The 13,873-nt window shown below is 39.7% G+C and overlaps 1 protein-coding gene across 1 annotated transcript in view; it reads left to right on the plus strand.

The window, feature by feature from the left end:
* Positions 1 to 13,873, plus strand: part of SPTBN5 (spectrin beta, non-erythrocytic 5) — a 90,178-nt gene that overhangs the window by 49,737 nt on the left and 26,568 nt on the right. Inside the window, exons 34-42 of the mRNA XM_064714316.1 lie at positions 1,026 to 1,130; positions 2,134 to 2,319; positions 6,255 to 6,410; positions 7,042 to 7,233; positions 7,849 to 7,944; positions 10,620 to 10,738; positions 11,385 to 11,499; positions 12,168 to 12,281; positions 13,400 to 13,521. Of these exons, the coding sequence (XP_064570386.1) occupies positions 1,026 to 1,130; positions 2,134 to 2,319; positions 6,255 to 6,410; positions 7,042 to 7,233; positions 7,849 to 7,944; positions 10,620 to 10,738; positions 11,385 to 11,499; positions 12,168 to 12,281; positions 13,400 to 13,521 (1,205 nt within the window). The remainder of the gene's footprint in view (positions 1 to 1,025; positions 1,131 to 2,133; positions 2,320 to 6,254; positions 6,411 to 7,041; positions 7,234 to 7,848; positions 7,945 to 10,619; positions 10,739 to 11,384; positions 11,500 to 12,167; positions 12,282 to 13,399; positions 13,522 to 13,873) is intronic.

Genomic DNA, 13,873 nt, shown 5'->3' on the forward strand with positions numbered 1-13,873 from the left:
AATGCAGTCTTTCTGCATCAGATTGGCAGAACAGACAGTAAAAAATATTAATGCAGATAGGTTGGAATGATGGCCTGAGAAAATGACAGGTGCCATGCACTTGGTACAGGTGCCAGCTATGACATTTTTTCAGGAAGGATCGGCTGCATAAATACAGGATGGGGACAAGCTGGTCTGACAGCACTTCTGAAAAGTTTCTGGAAGCTCATAGTAAATTGCAAGGTGAACTTGAGTTCATGGTGTTGTATAAAAGACAAGCACTATATGCAGACATGCGCTGAAGACTGCAGCTTGAAAGTCACTCTGTTGTCTTCCCAGCCTTCACTCTGGCAGCTTTATTGCTTCTTGCCACTTATTACATCAAGTCTCAAAATAAGTGGAAGTGGAGAAAACCCAGAGGAGAGCGATAAGAATAATGAGAATCAAAAAAACCACAGCTGTTGTGGAATGATCAGTCAGATCACTGTAGTTTAACCTTGAGAAGACAGAAATCCGAGTATGAAAAAGGTCTATAAACATGCTCTAGGCTGAAGCAAACATAAAAGGAATGATCTCCTGAGTGTGGTTGAGAGGGCAGTATGTAACAAGGTGTAGCAATAGCCATTGTTTGGTGTTTGGAAAATCCTGCTAATGGCTGAGGTAATAAAGCCCTGGTAACAGGCTGCAAAGCCTCTGGTTTGGGAACTCTTCTAAGAAGGAATCATTTGGACATCTGTCAGACATGACAGTGATCTTGCTTGGGATTACAAGGATGGCTTGTAGACTTCTGGAATTCACTGCCTTGTGACCTAGTGATTAATAAGGACTGACAGGTCACTTTCCTTAGCTAGACCTGCTAATGCTTCTCTTTCTTGCTCAAGACCATGGACTTCTAACAATTAATTTCTAGCTTCCGTTGCCTCCTCTTCCTTTTTTCCACTCTCAAGTGTACTCTCAGCAGCAGACTTAATACCTCTTCTCCCATTTATGAATCAAGATTATGGGATAATTGATTCACTGAGAAAAATAATAAACTTTTTTTATAGGTTTATTTGAAAAGCAGTGACCTCGGAAGGTCTGTAGATGAAATAGAGCAACTGATAAGGAAACATGAGGCTTTTGAGAAGCTTCTGGCATCACAGGATGAGAAGGTAAAAAAATAAACAACTGATATTCTACCAGCTAGAATTCAATGAGCTAAAATTATAGATATGGTTTTTTTTGTAATTATGGTAACACTCTGAATTGGTGACAGGGATGAAATGCTTGATAGGCCTCATATGTTTGAACAAAAGATAAAATGGAGAAGCTTGGGGAAATAAGAGGCAGAGCATTGGAGAACAACTGTCAAAACACTCCATGTCCAAGTCCTTGCAACAGATAGGAAAACCACTTTGTAAGCAGAACACGGGGACTTAACAAGAGGAAATATTTAAAGCAGGCCATATTGTATTATGGATATCAGAAGTTTCTGCTCTTTTTATTTTAAAAAATAGTGACTTTTAAAGCAAGTAAAATGGAGTAGATATTTTACAAAATGCAGTAGGCATTTTAACATTAAAAGAAGTTGTCAAATTTTTTAAATATTCATTTGGTACAACAGCTGTACCAAAAAAGCAGCCTCTCTGCACCTTTGCAATAGCTTCTGAATTGCTCACCTGTGTGTAAAGGAGTCTGCCTGGCTGGTGGCCACTGCTGTAACTCACCCGGGCTAGGGCTCAGCTGAAACCTGCAGCTGTGCCTGGGCTCCCCAGAATGAACTCCAGGACTCTTGCCAGCTCCCTGCCAGGCTGATTGCTCATTTTGAGTGCTACACTACAACACCTGGTTTCCAGAAAGCAATAAAATCTGAGCACTCCTGGATGTCATGCTTACTCCATTACTCCTTGCACTAGATAATCAGTGGCCTAGGGACTCCTGAAGCTACAACTTTAATTAATTTATGTAGCCAGGATGCACCATAGAGTCCAATGACAGTAATGTCATAGATGTAACATAGTACAGGGTGAGGGGGAATGCTGGTTGGCTTCTCCCTGCTCTTCTTGCTTCATTACAGAAAAAAAGAGAGTATTTTAACTATGAAAGGACCTTGATTTTGTTTCTGTCACACCACTTGGAAGCATAAAGGTAATTTCAGATCTGTTGCCTCCTCAGATGATGTCTCTTCAAGAACAGGCAAGCAGGTTGGAAAAGGCTGATGGGCTAGAAGGGCAAAAGATTCAGCACAAACTGGATGTCATTCATGAGAGGAAGCGTCAGATCAAGAATCTATCCCAGAGCAGGCGAGAGAAGCTGCAGACTGCCCTTCTTCTGGCACTTTTCTACCAAAACTTGGAAGAGGTAAGAGGGTTTTAGAGTGGGATGGGGATGTGAAGCAGAGAAACCACCTACCTCTATTGGATGAAGTGCTTGCTCTTGCCAGACATTATTGAGTGGATGGATGATCTAATCTGGTGTGGCCGCTCCTGCCACACTCATGCAAAAAGATGCTCCAATGCCATTCCTGTTATTGTACTATTGTTGTGGCACATTACAGCAACTTCAGTCATCAAAAGCTCTGCTAAAATAAAACAGTTGAAAAGAAAACTGCAAGCTAATATATATTTTTCCTTTAGTGGGAAAGAAAATGTATTTCAAATCAGGATGAACACAAAGTGGAAAGCATTATGGCCTGGGCACCAAGCTTTATTAGTGGGTGTTCATTGAAGGCCTTCAAAGCACTGCTGTGGCTCAGCAGAGCTCTTGGGCTACTGTAGACTGGCTCTGCAGAACACGCTGCTCTCTGTCGCCTGCTCTGGCCTTAGCCCTGTAACTGAGTAGCTCTGCTCTGTCACTACTGTTGGAAAGATAAACTAGGTCAGCCCTTCAAAGGGCAGCACAACATGTGGGACTGAGAACTGTGCTGGCATAAACAAGAGCACACAGACTCAGGGGCACATTTTCAAGCACTCTTGCTGGTCTGGTATCCACCCCTTCTTCTGCTGTGTCCCATGAAATGTCTTCAGCGATTTACAAAACCAGAGCTATACTTACTCTTCTTTTTATTTTTTTTTCTTTCTTCCTTTTCCTTTTTCCTTTTCCTTTTTCCTTTTCCTTTTTCCTTTTTCTTTTTCCTTTTCCTTTTTCCTTTTCCTTTTTCCCTTTTCCTTTTTCCCTTTTGCTTTTCCTTTTATTAAAATTTAGCAGAAATTATTTATACACCCAAATATTAACCTGTATTATTTGGTTTTACTATCCCATGATAGGAAAGGAAGGAAAATCCATCAGTAATGGCTTGTCCACCTTTCGGACTAGCAGAGGGGACTGGATGGTGCATTGCACAGGGGTTATAATTTCAAAAGAGCAATTTCCCAAAATCCTCTTGGTAGAGAAATTGTCAATGCCCTTCTAGAGATACTATCAACCCATTAGGTTGGAATACTTATGCATTTCTTTCTATCTCTCTGTAATTGTCAAATCAGTGCTTGAGCTGGGGACCCCTTTCATTCTTGAATCACACACTTAGAGCATGAAATTTGGCCCTGCATAGAAGAACATTTCCCTATTGTCATCCACTTTCTCCACATAAATTCAGCCAGGAGTTCTTTGGGGAGCTTTTGCTCTCAGATTATGTGCTCATTTACCTCACCAACCTAGAATCATTGCCTACTGTTGGAGCATGTGAATGTCACCAAAGAGTTACAAAACAAAAAATCTTAAAAAATCTTACTCAATCAGTGATATCTTTCTTTCTCTTTGTTGGATAGAATGGAATGTTTAATTTAATTTTAATTATATTCTGGGCATGTACAAGTTCATATATGAGAATGGTCCCCACAGGAATGTTAAATTTGGAGATGAGTTTTGAGTTTGGCTGTGAAATCAATGAGGTCATTGCTTATTCTTACTTATTAAGAGAACAACACCCATAGCTCAGGTCCCACTCCCCTGAAAACTCTCTGTCCTGCAAACATGTTAAGTAATTTCTATTAAACAGAATTTTTTATGTAAGCAGAAATTAGTGATCACTGTCATCATTAAAATTCTTCTTACTCTCTAGAAGCATAGAGAACTACACACATTAGGACAACGAACCACAATCATTAACTCAAGAGATCACATACAGATTACAAAATAAAACTCAGCCTTCTACAGTTGAAATTGGTGCTTTTGTCTCACACAAAAGAAGCAAGATGGACTTACAGACTACACCCTATTGCCAAAAAGTCTGTAGCTCAGTGCTAATCTGGAAGGGAAATGAGCAAGTTGCTACTTAGAAATATGTGTATTTAAGTTATTGCAGAGGGAATACTAAAAAGTTAAAAGTTTTGATTCTAAAGTTGGCTCTGGGTTTTAATGCTGACTTAGAAACTTGCTCATGATATTAGTAGTACTTCCTTTCCCTTTCACCCGGTACATAAGAATAAAAAAACCATTCACATCTTTAACTCAGGGGAATGAGAGAAAGAATTAGTTGTTGTCTCTAGATGTCTGGAGCAGGCATATCCCTTTATATGCTTTGCATACTTCTGTCATTAAAAAATCAGTGTAATTTACAATTTGTACTTGCGAGGTTACAGTAACTGATATTTTGAAAGAGTAAGATTCTAAACTGGTAGTGCCCACATTTTTATGACTCCCATAGAAGTGGTCATAAGTTATAAGTCTGGTCATGGTCATGGTTATAAGTCTGGTCTTGTGCCTATACTGAGCATAACACTGGTTTTTCTGTTGCCTTCAATGAAGCGAAAAGGGCCATTCAGACGAATCTTTCCATAGAAAGATCTTGGGAAAACAGAGCAGCTTTGCTTCATGTCTGAATGTGGGCATGAGGCCAGGAGCAGGATCCCTCACTCTGTGGAGCCATCTTAAACAAGCCTTAAATAAACCAAGGCACTGAGAGTGCAGATGTTCAGTCTGTCATTAACGCCACTGCTTCTAATTAAAAAGTAGGAGAGAAACCGACCTTAAAGTCGTTTTATCCGGGAGATTGGTTTGTTTATCATTCCAATTGTATGGATGAGCCTCCATTCAAATGAAGAGTCACTGAAGTGACACTGAAGCACGAGTGTGTGGCTGGGGACGGGAGAAGGCCATCAAGGAATGGTGTTGGAAATGCAAACAGCACATGGCAATGTGCAGCCCTGGGCAAGTTTGATGTGGCCTGTTTCAGTCTCTAACTGGGCTTTGGAGGGAAACAGTTTCTGGACAGCATGCTGCTAGTGAGAGCTATTTCTGTTATTGTTTATGGATTCTCAGCAGCTGAAACAACATTTCAAATCATTAATTAACAGAGAAAATCCTCCAGCTGACAAGTCCTGTGTGCACATAATGCACAGTTCCACAAGGACAGCCAAGATATTTTGAAGCTAATAAAGCTGCCCTTCAATTTGCAGCTCTTGTGTTGTCAAAACATTGCATTACTTCAGTGCTCTGAGGACAACAGGATCAGTTACAACATTATGCCAAGTGTTCAATTCCCAGTGTTTTGATGGATAGAAAATATTTACTTCAATGCTAAGGGCTAAAGTTCAGCAGAACTTCAAGAAAATTGTAGAAAACTTGTCATCCTAGTCTTCATTTTATTCTGCATACTTTAAAATCCCCTTAAAAATAATTTCCTCAGAGAAACATATAACTTTTGGTTTGTTAGCTCTCATAAATCATCTGCTTTTCTGATATTCCTGACCAAACCATTTTGAATTTCATGAAGTATAAAAGCAAATACAGTTGTATTTCCTTTCAAATAATCTGACTAGTGCTTGGGCCCTGTCTGCAAATCTTTATTTGCATTGCATTTTCCATTTAGGTCTCACAACACCACTGACATGAAGGAATGTTAGTGCTATTTTATAGGTGAGGCACTGAATTCTAAAGAATCTTTACCCAGTTTGCAGGTAGGTCAATGGCAGAGCTACCAGATGAAACTCAGAGCCCTAAACCCCCAGAATCAGTTGTCATAATCTCATTTTAAATATATACCATGCTAAGGCTCAAAGATTCTCTCTACATAGTCTAGGAGACTGTATAATCTGTTAATGTCTTGTGATAAAATCTGAGGTATTCAAGGAATTTTTCATTACTCCTGGGGTCAGATAAAAATTCGTTTCATTCCTACCTGCTTTTAACAAAGTGGAATGAGTTCAGACACTTGAGATCCACCTCAGCTGTCAGCTTGCACTCAATCTATCCAGCCCAGGTACAGACACTTGGACAGAATAGAGACATGTCCTGGCAGGAAGCCCCAGGATCCCAGGCAGTTGTTGTGCTAACTCAGGTCCTTCTCAATGCTGCAGGCAGAGGATTGGATCAGCGAGCGCATGCAGAAGCTGGACGATCCCTCCATACAAGACCCCAGCAATCTGCAGGACAAGATGAAGCTGCTGCAGAAACATCAGGTCTTTGAGGCAGAGATTCTGGCAAATGAAGAAATCATCACAGCTGTTAATAAGGTGACCCTCTCACTCTGTTACTGTTTTTACAGATAATTACTGCTCATCCAAAGACAGATTGATGAAATGTAAAGGATGAGTGGCTTGGTTATCACTTCTGCATCAATTATCCTACTGGATCGACAAGGACCCAGTTGCTTTGCCATGGAAATGTAATGCTGTTAATTTACAACAGGGAAATACTTTATTTGCTCCATTCAGTGAGCTTCCATCTTTCCTTATAGCCTAAATAGGAAAATATATACTGACTTCTTCCTTGCCTGACATGGTTACTCCTACAAAAGGAGATAATAAGATTTCATGCCCAATTTTGAATATTCTTGTTGGAACTGGGTGAATCATATAGCTAAAGGGCACAGTCATCTGTAATACTTGGTGCTCCCATTCCATGAATATCTTTCTTGGCAGGGAAATATTCAAATGCCAGTTTTCAATTTTCTAGATTCCCTCCTGATATAAGAGCTTTCCAGCTGGCTTTATCATTTGAGTGATAAGAATTTACAGTAGTACTCTATTGTTCAGTCCAGGTTAGGAAGGTGAAAGACTCCTCCTAGGAAGGTCATGCAACATGGTAATCCCATTAAAAAATAGTGGCAACTTTAATTTCTAATTTCCTCTTCTGTATGTGAAGAAAGGAGAAGCCCTGGTATCAAAAGGCCACCCAAAATCAGGAGAGATCCGTCGCCAAGTCCGCATGCTTCAGGAGCACTGGGAGAAGTTGAAGAGAGCTGTTGCTGCTCGTGGAAAGATGCTGGAGGACAGTCGGGACTTCCTAGAATTTCTCCAGAAGGTGGACCAGGTGGAAGCCTGGATCAGGGAGAAGGCAAGTGGACTTCAGTATTTAACCCAAGCAGCTCACTAAAGACTTGATATTTAGCAATGACATTCTGATAAATGTGTCATCTTCCAGGATATTTTCCTAGTGATTTTTGTCAGGAAGAATCATTACATGTTCTACAAACAATATGAAATATGACTGAACAAATTCTATGGAGTCTGTCTGTACCAGAGTCAATTGGCAGTATTACCACATCTTCTCATGTAAACTGTGCACATGAAGAGTTTTCTGTGTGATTATTTGAGGCCATCTCATGTGCCTCTACTGAGACCGAAAAATGAAAGCATATTAGAATGGAAGAGACTTGAAGTATTTGGCAGCTGGTCTTCACTCTAATTGTATATCATTTCTAAACGTTTCTCTTTGTAGGAGTGAAGAATTGTTTTCATTCAGAGGTTGTTTCCATAGTTAGTAATAAATGGAAAAGGGAGTTGGGACCAAGTCTCGTAATTATCTAAAGATCAGAAGAGACTATTTCAGAAGCTGTGGGTTGGTGATTTATAGACACATCACAGAACTTATTGCATCAGGTTAAGCACTGGGAGTAACTGTGTTCTTGTACTCTTCACCTACATATTTGTCTGCTGCTTGTTTCCCCAGGAGGTCATGATTAATGTGGGTGATGTGGGAAATGACTATGAACACTGCCTGCAGCTCAAGAAAAAGCTGAATGAGTTCCGCGGAGCAACATCAGGGGTAAGAGTTGTTTTCCATGCTCATGTCTTGCAGGGCTGCAAGCAGCAGGTAACTTTTCAGTCCAGTTAGCAAATACAGTTCTAGTGCTCTGAGGAGGTGCAGGACCAAAGTCATAGGAAGCATCACTACCTCAAAAGTCATGTAAAAATACAGAATTTTCTCTTATTATGCCTTCTGCTTTGAAGATGTCTAGGCAGAGCTGTCAGGCACTCATGACACAACACAACATTTCAGACTGCATTAAACGACTGGAAAGCTTGCCGTGTGAGCCTGACTTTGAGCAGATTTTGTTTGTTTCATGCAGTCTGCAACGTCACAGTGATTTCCACCCAAAAGTGGTTTAAAAATAGTTATTTCAGCCATGCTTGTTTGAATCTGAAACTGATCTGGACCTTTCATGAACAAGCATGTAAAAAAAGAAATACTGTTTTCTCTATTTCTGTTCTTTATTTCTCCATTTTCCTCCTCCTGAGGAAGGGTCTCATTCTCATACTCCTTCATCCAAATTAAGCACGTAAATCTGGGGGCCTCTGTTTATACAGCACACGTGGTTACTCATGAATCATAACATTCATAACCAGACATTCAGTAGAACAGAGCAGTGGTTTATGCTTTGGATAACAGCCATGTGACAAGACAGCTGCACTCTTCACGTTTCAGTGCTGAGATCTCTGTCCCTCTGTCATGGTGCTGAGTCATGCCAGCTGCCTCTCCTGCCCCCAGAGAGATGTGCCAACTCAGGCACCAAACCTGAGGAACAGGGGCCTCCCTGTCGTGTGTTCAGCTCCCGCCATGTGAGGCCACATATTGAGGGGCTGCATTTGCAGCAACCCCCTGTTCTCTCTGTTTGTGTGAACTGCTACAGATGTGCCCTAAGAGGTCTGTGTGTCACTCAGGAAAGATTACTGTGCTGATGTGCTAGTCTGGAAACTGTGGGAAAGGTCTGGAAAGAGACGTGTTATGAATTTGTATGAGCGATGTTTACTCTAATGTAGTCTCCTGATATTCTTTATCGTCTGTTTGCCTGTTATCTTTTTGCCAATTCTTGTTATGGCAGCTCCCATCTTCTACATTTGTTGCCTAGTAGCAGAAAGAGACATTCCTCTTCTATGCAAAGTAACAGCGTAGATGTGACACCAGGGAGAAACCCTAGAGTTCCTTACTCCAGAGCCCAGCAGAATTTCGTGACAGTGCATTCACAGTGGATTTGGATAGAGAGCCAAATTATTTGGCTTCAGTACCAGGGAATTAGTAAATTGAAGAGACATTCATTTTACTCACCAGCTGACTGTGAGCTAAGAGATTGAGCAAGGGCTCTTCTACAGCTTGTACCAGCCAAAAGAAGGATGATTAATAGGGCAGAAACAACACAGTGTTCCAGCCAGCATAACTTCTGGACAGAAATGTTTTTCCATAAACTAAGGTAGATTTTCTATGTGCCACTCTTGAAACTCTTGGCCTTAGACAGTATCAGCTTGTAGCCACTGCTCCTGTAAAACTCTGAACATGACTCCTGCTGATAAAAAGCTGGACAGTTATGCAGTTATGCCCTGATAGCTGATGCTCCATTATGCAGTGCTTCCTAGGGAGATAGCAGCAGAAGGAGGCTGCTTCTGGCACACTGTGTGCATCCATCCAGTCTGGGTTTTCCCACTTGAAAAATCTGAGATCAGGGTAGGAAGTAATCCTCCTGCGTTGATGGCTGCCAAATTTTCTATTAATTGTGCTGCTATTATTTCCCAGGACAGGAGGCTGCAAGGTTTCTGAATAATATCTGACTGCTGGTTTCTCTAGTTTACTTTATGGCTGTACATAATAGGAAAGCACATGTGGAAGCATGTATGTTGGTATGGATGCAGCATAAACAAAATAAACATTGCAGTGAATGCTTGCATTAACAGTGTGCTGGCATCTTGCAGCTGTGCTTCTTTACACTAGTGATTGTCTCCCTGCTAAACTTGTGATTTATTTGTCCCAGAAAAATAGGGAATGTTTTTGAATCTTGGAGCAGTGTTCAGTATTGGCCATCTGTAGTACTCCAAAATAAAAATTATCCCACCATACTCTAGAATAATACATGCAAATATTATCCATTCTATGGTATGTGCATGGGAAGCAAGTGTCCTAGAAGACTTCGACTTAGAAGAAAACAGAGTGGCATAGGTTGTCTGGGATTCTCAAGGCTGTATGGATGTTGAGCCTGTTGTCTACAGTGCAGAAGGCACTCTGGGACAGGAGCTCACCTAGGTGAAACAGCCAGTAGAGCCAGGAGCCCATGAGTCACTGCCTGTCTGAGAGAGGAGCAATCTGCCACACATCAGCTCTTCCACAGCAGCCACCTGTGCAGCCAGCAACTGCAGCTGTGTTTCTTCACCAAATGAACCCCTGCTGGAATATCTGCCTTAGAAATGAGGGTCTGAGGGTCCGAGGGCCCTCACCTAGACCAAGATCATTGCTGCATCTAGAGCCATTAATGTTCTTTCTTGCCTTTACTGTCTAATCATCAGGCACATGGTAACACCAGCAGTTGTAGTAGAGCAAACTCCATGTGTCTGAAATATTACTGGGGTAAAGCCCTTTCTTGTTGCTGCTTGTGTTGATTTTCACATCTCAGTGGAAAACTGGGTCACAAGAAATTTCTCACATGTACCTTTGTTCCCCTTCTCACTTTACAGGAGTCAACAGTGGATGATGCTCACATCAGGACTATCAATACCCTGGCCATGAAACTGGAGAGACAGAACAAGGAAGAAACAAAGACAATCTATGAGCGCCGAAAGCAGCTCAATGAGAAGTGAGTATGCTTTCAAATGTTCCTTGTAAAGCAAAAAAAAAGAAGGGAAAATTAGGTGTCTTCAGCTGAGATAAATGGAGGAATTGGAACATTTGTTTTCATCTTTAATATCACAGCTACCAAATATCAGACACTGGAGTTGTCTTTCGAGACTCCCAGAGCGAGTCACTTAGAAGGATTTTTAATCCAGGAGTGCCAAAGTCGTGTTTCTAACCTTGGAGTCAAATACTGTGTTTCACATCACTTGGCACACAGGATTCATGAAGCTTAGACGCTTCCATCTATTCACACCGTTGTCCTGGTGAATTGCCTTGTGCTTTTCCTGTTCCACAGCCTCCTATCTAGGAAACAAAAGCATGAAGGTATTGATTGGGAGATTATTGTAAGTTTACGGAAACTGGATCAGTACTTTTTTAGCTTTTAACCTCCATGCCATCCTAAAGACATGGAAAAAATGCAACCAGATATTCTTCTCAGGCTAATGCTTTATCCCTGTGATGAGTCCCCTTTTATGGAGAATTGGGAGATCAATGCATGAGGTAGTTGAGAAAACCTGTGGTTTTGTTTAAATAGGAGCATCACAAAGCTCAGTTGTGGAAATCCTTACCTCTGAACTACATCTCTAAAATATTATTTCCAATTAAAGGTGGAACAGTTTTCATGGTAACCTGAATGCATACAGGAAGAAGTTAGAGGGAGCCCTAGAGATTCATGCCTTAATCAGAGAAATAGATGACATCACAGAAAGAATCACTGAGAAGGTATGTTTTCCAATTTTGATTAAGTGAAATGGAAAAATGTTCTGTCAATCTTATTCATTCATAAAATGGAGGTAAAAATGCTGAACCCGAATTATAATTTTGAAATTAACAGAAAAAAAGGCTATATAAAACCCAATTATTTCAACAATGTAAGTGATTATATTTATTTAATTATAAGTCAGTAGGCATTGTACTACTTAAGGTTACAAGACTTTTTGATTGATATTTTTATAACTTTTAAAATTTATTTATTCATTTCATGGAATTTAATTTCTTAGGATCCTAAGGATATTTTTATATTTTCATAACACACCTGAATTTCTGTGCAACAATTTATTGTGAAATATTTTTCTGCTTTGATATATGGAAAAAAAACCCCAAAAATTAGAAAAGAACTATTGAGAAATTCAAGGAGGCATGCCTGTCCTTGTTTTACATGTGAATGGCCAGAGGGACCTTAAGAAGGATTCAATGTTCAAAAGAGATGTGGATTCTTGTTTCATCTCTGTAAAGAGAGCAGATAATGTGCTCTATTGATATTTTAAAAGACGATAAGAACATTTAGATGGCAATGCAAAGAGATGAAGGAGGAGGCTTTTTGAAATAAAATACAGATTCTTTTGTTTGGTGTTACCTTCACCATCTTCATATCCCACTGCCCTTTCCAGAGTGCATTGATACAAGCACTGGATTATGGAAAAGATGTGGAAAGTGTGGAAAACCTGATTCGAAGACATGAAGAAATGGAGAGAGAAATAAGTGTTATTAAGTCCAAAATGGAGGTAAGAAGTAGGGAAGTACAAAGGATAGTGAAAAAATTTCACCTTTTCTTCTTGAAACAATGGTGCAAAAATCATTGTTACTCTTCAGATTGATTTGCAGGAATTTTCAGCAATGCAAGTGCAGCATAAATTTCTTCTCATGAAAATACTGTGCTGCTTAATCCTACTTTATCTTATCAAATATTATTCTTCCTGATGCAAAAAATCTAAGAAGAAAGGTCCCTTTTCAAAGTCTGGGTCTCTGGCCCTCACCTACAAGCCAGATCAGACTGTCCTACACATTTTGGAAAGCATGGACTCCATCTTTCCCCCCAGTTCCTGTACTCAGCTGAACCAAAATCACAAGTCTATTTCTGTTAAGAACAGAATGCAAAACCCATACTGCATGTAGTTTCCTGACACAGACATCCAACACAGAAATTCTAGGTTATAACTGCCTGCTTGATCCAGTCTGGCTTTTGTAAAAACTGGTCAGTTTGCATCATCTAGGACTAAATTAAATTGAGCATTAAATATGGGTCTAAGCTTCTTTATATTTATATATTTTTACTAAAAAGAAATAAATCCTGTTGAGCAGTAGTAGAAATTCAATGAAAACCTCTCACGTTTTTTCACTGTTGGCCCTTTCATATAGAAAACATGAAAAACTTTTTCTTTACAATAGTACAATAACTGTTCATTTTTAAGGATTAAAACCAGCCTGTTTTATTTTTTTGTTCTGCAGAATTAAAATTTTTAATTTTAATCAACTTGATAGAATTTTGCAACAAAGTTTTCAACGTTAAACCTGAGTTGATGAGCATCCATCAGACTGCTAATAGAAGTTAGAATGCACTTCATTTTCCAATCTGTTTGTCCATATTCTAAAAAACTGTTTTCTAAATTGTAAATTAACTTTTGTGCATGCAAAGCAATGCCTGCACATAGATGTTTGCTCACAAATGCATATGTATTATTTTTTGTATATTATATATCCCTTTGTATATTTTGTTACTGTAATTTAATTACCTGCCTTTGAGAGCTGGGGTCTAAAAATGAACTATTTTTCCTGAAAGGCAAACTCAGGAATGAATATAAGTTTATGGCATAAATTTACTCCACTATAAATCTCTTCCCAGCCACTGGAACTGGAATCTTTCCGCCTCTCCACAAGGAATCCATCCATAAATGACAAACTGACTATGAAGCAACAGGAGATGAAAAACAACTGGCTCCAACTCCAGGGACAAGCCAAACAAAGGTGAAGACTTACAGTTGTTTGAATATATCTCAGCAGGAGCAAAGCTGCTCCCTGGGGCCTAAACCATACTTGTCAGAGGTCTCTAAAGTTTTTTAAGGATTTTTTACAAATTTTACATAGGCAGCTAAGACACTTGGGTTGGAAAAAGTGTGACTTGATACACAAGAAGTTCCACTGATGTGACTTTGGGGAAAATAATACAATGTTTTTGTGGTTTATCCCGTTAAATAATGTTACTAAAATGCCTCCAGATTATCAAATTAATTCTATCATAAAGCCTTTGTGAAAGACTTATTTTTGGAGGGTACTTGAAGATTTTTTTTCCTCAAATCTTTCCAAAACAAGAAAGGCT

This window comes from Zonotrichia leucophrys, chromosome 5 (genome assembly GCF_028769735.1).
Source record: "Zonotrichia leucophrys gambelii isolate GWCS_2022_RI chromosome 5, RI_Zleu_2.0, whole genome shotgun sequence".
NCBI classification, from domain to species: Eukaryota; Metazoa; Chordata; class Aves; order Passeriformes; family Passerellidae; genus Zonotrichia; species Zonotrichia leucophrys.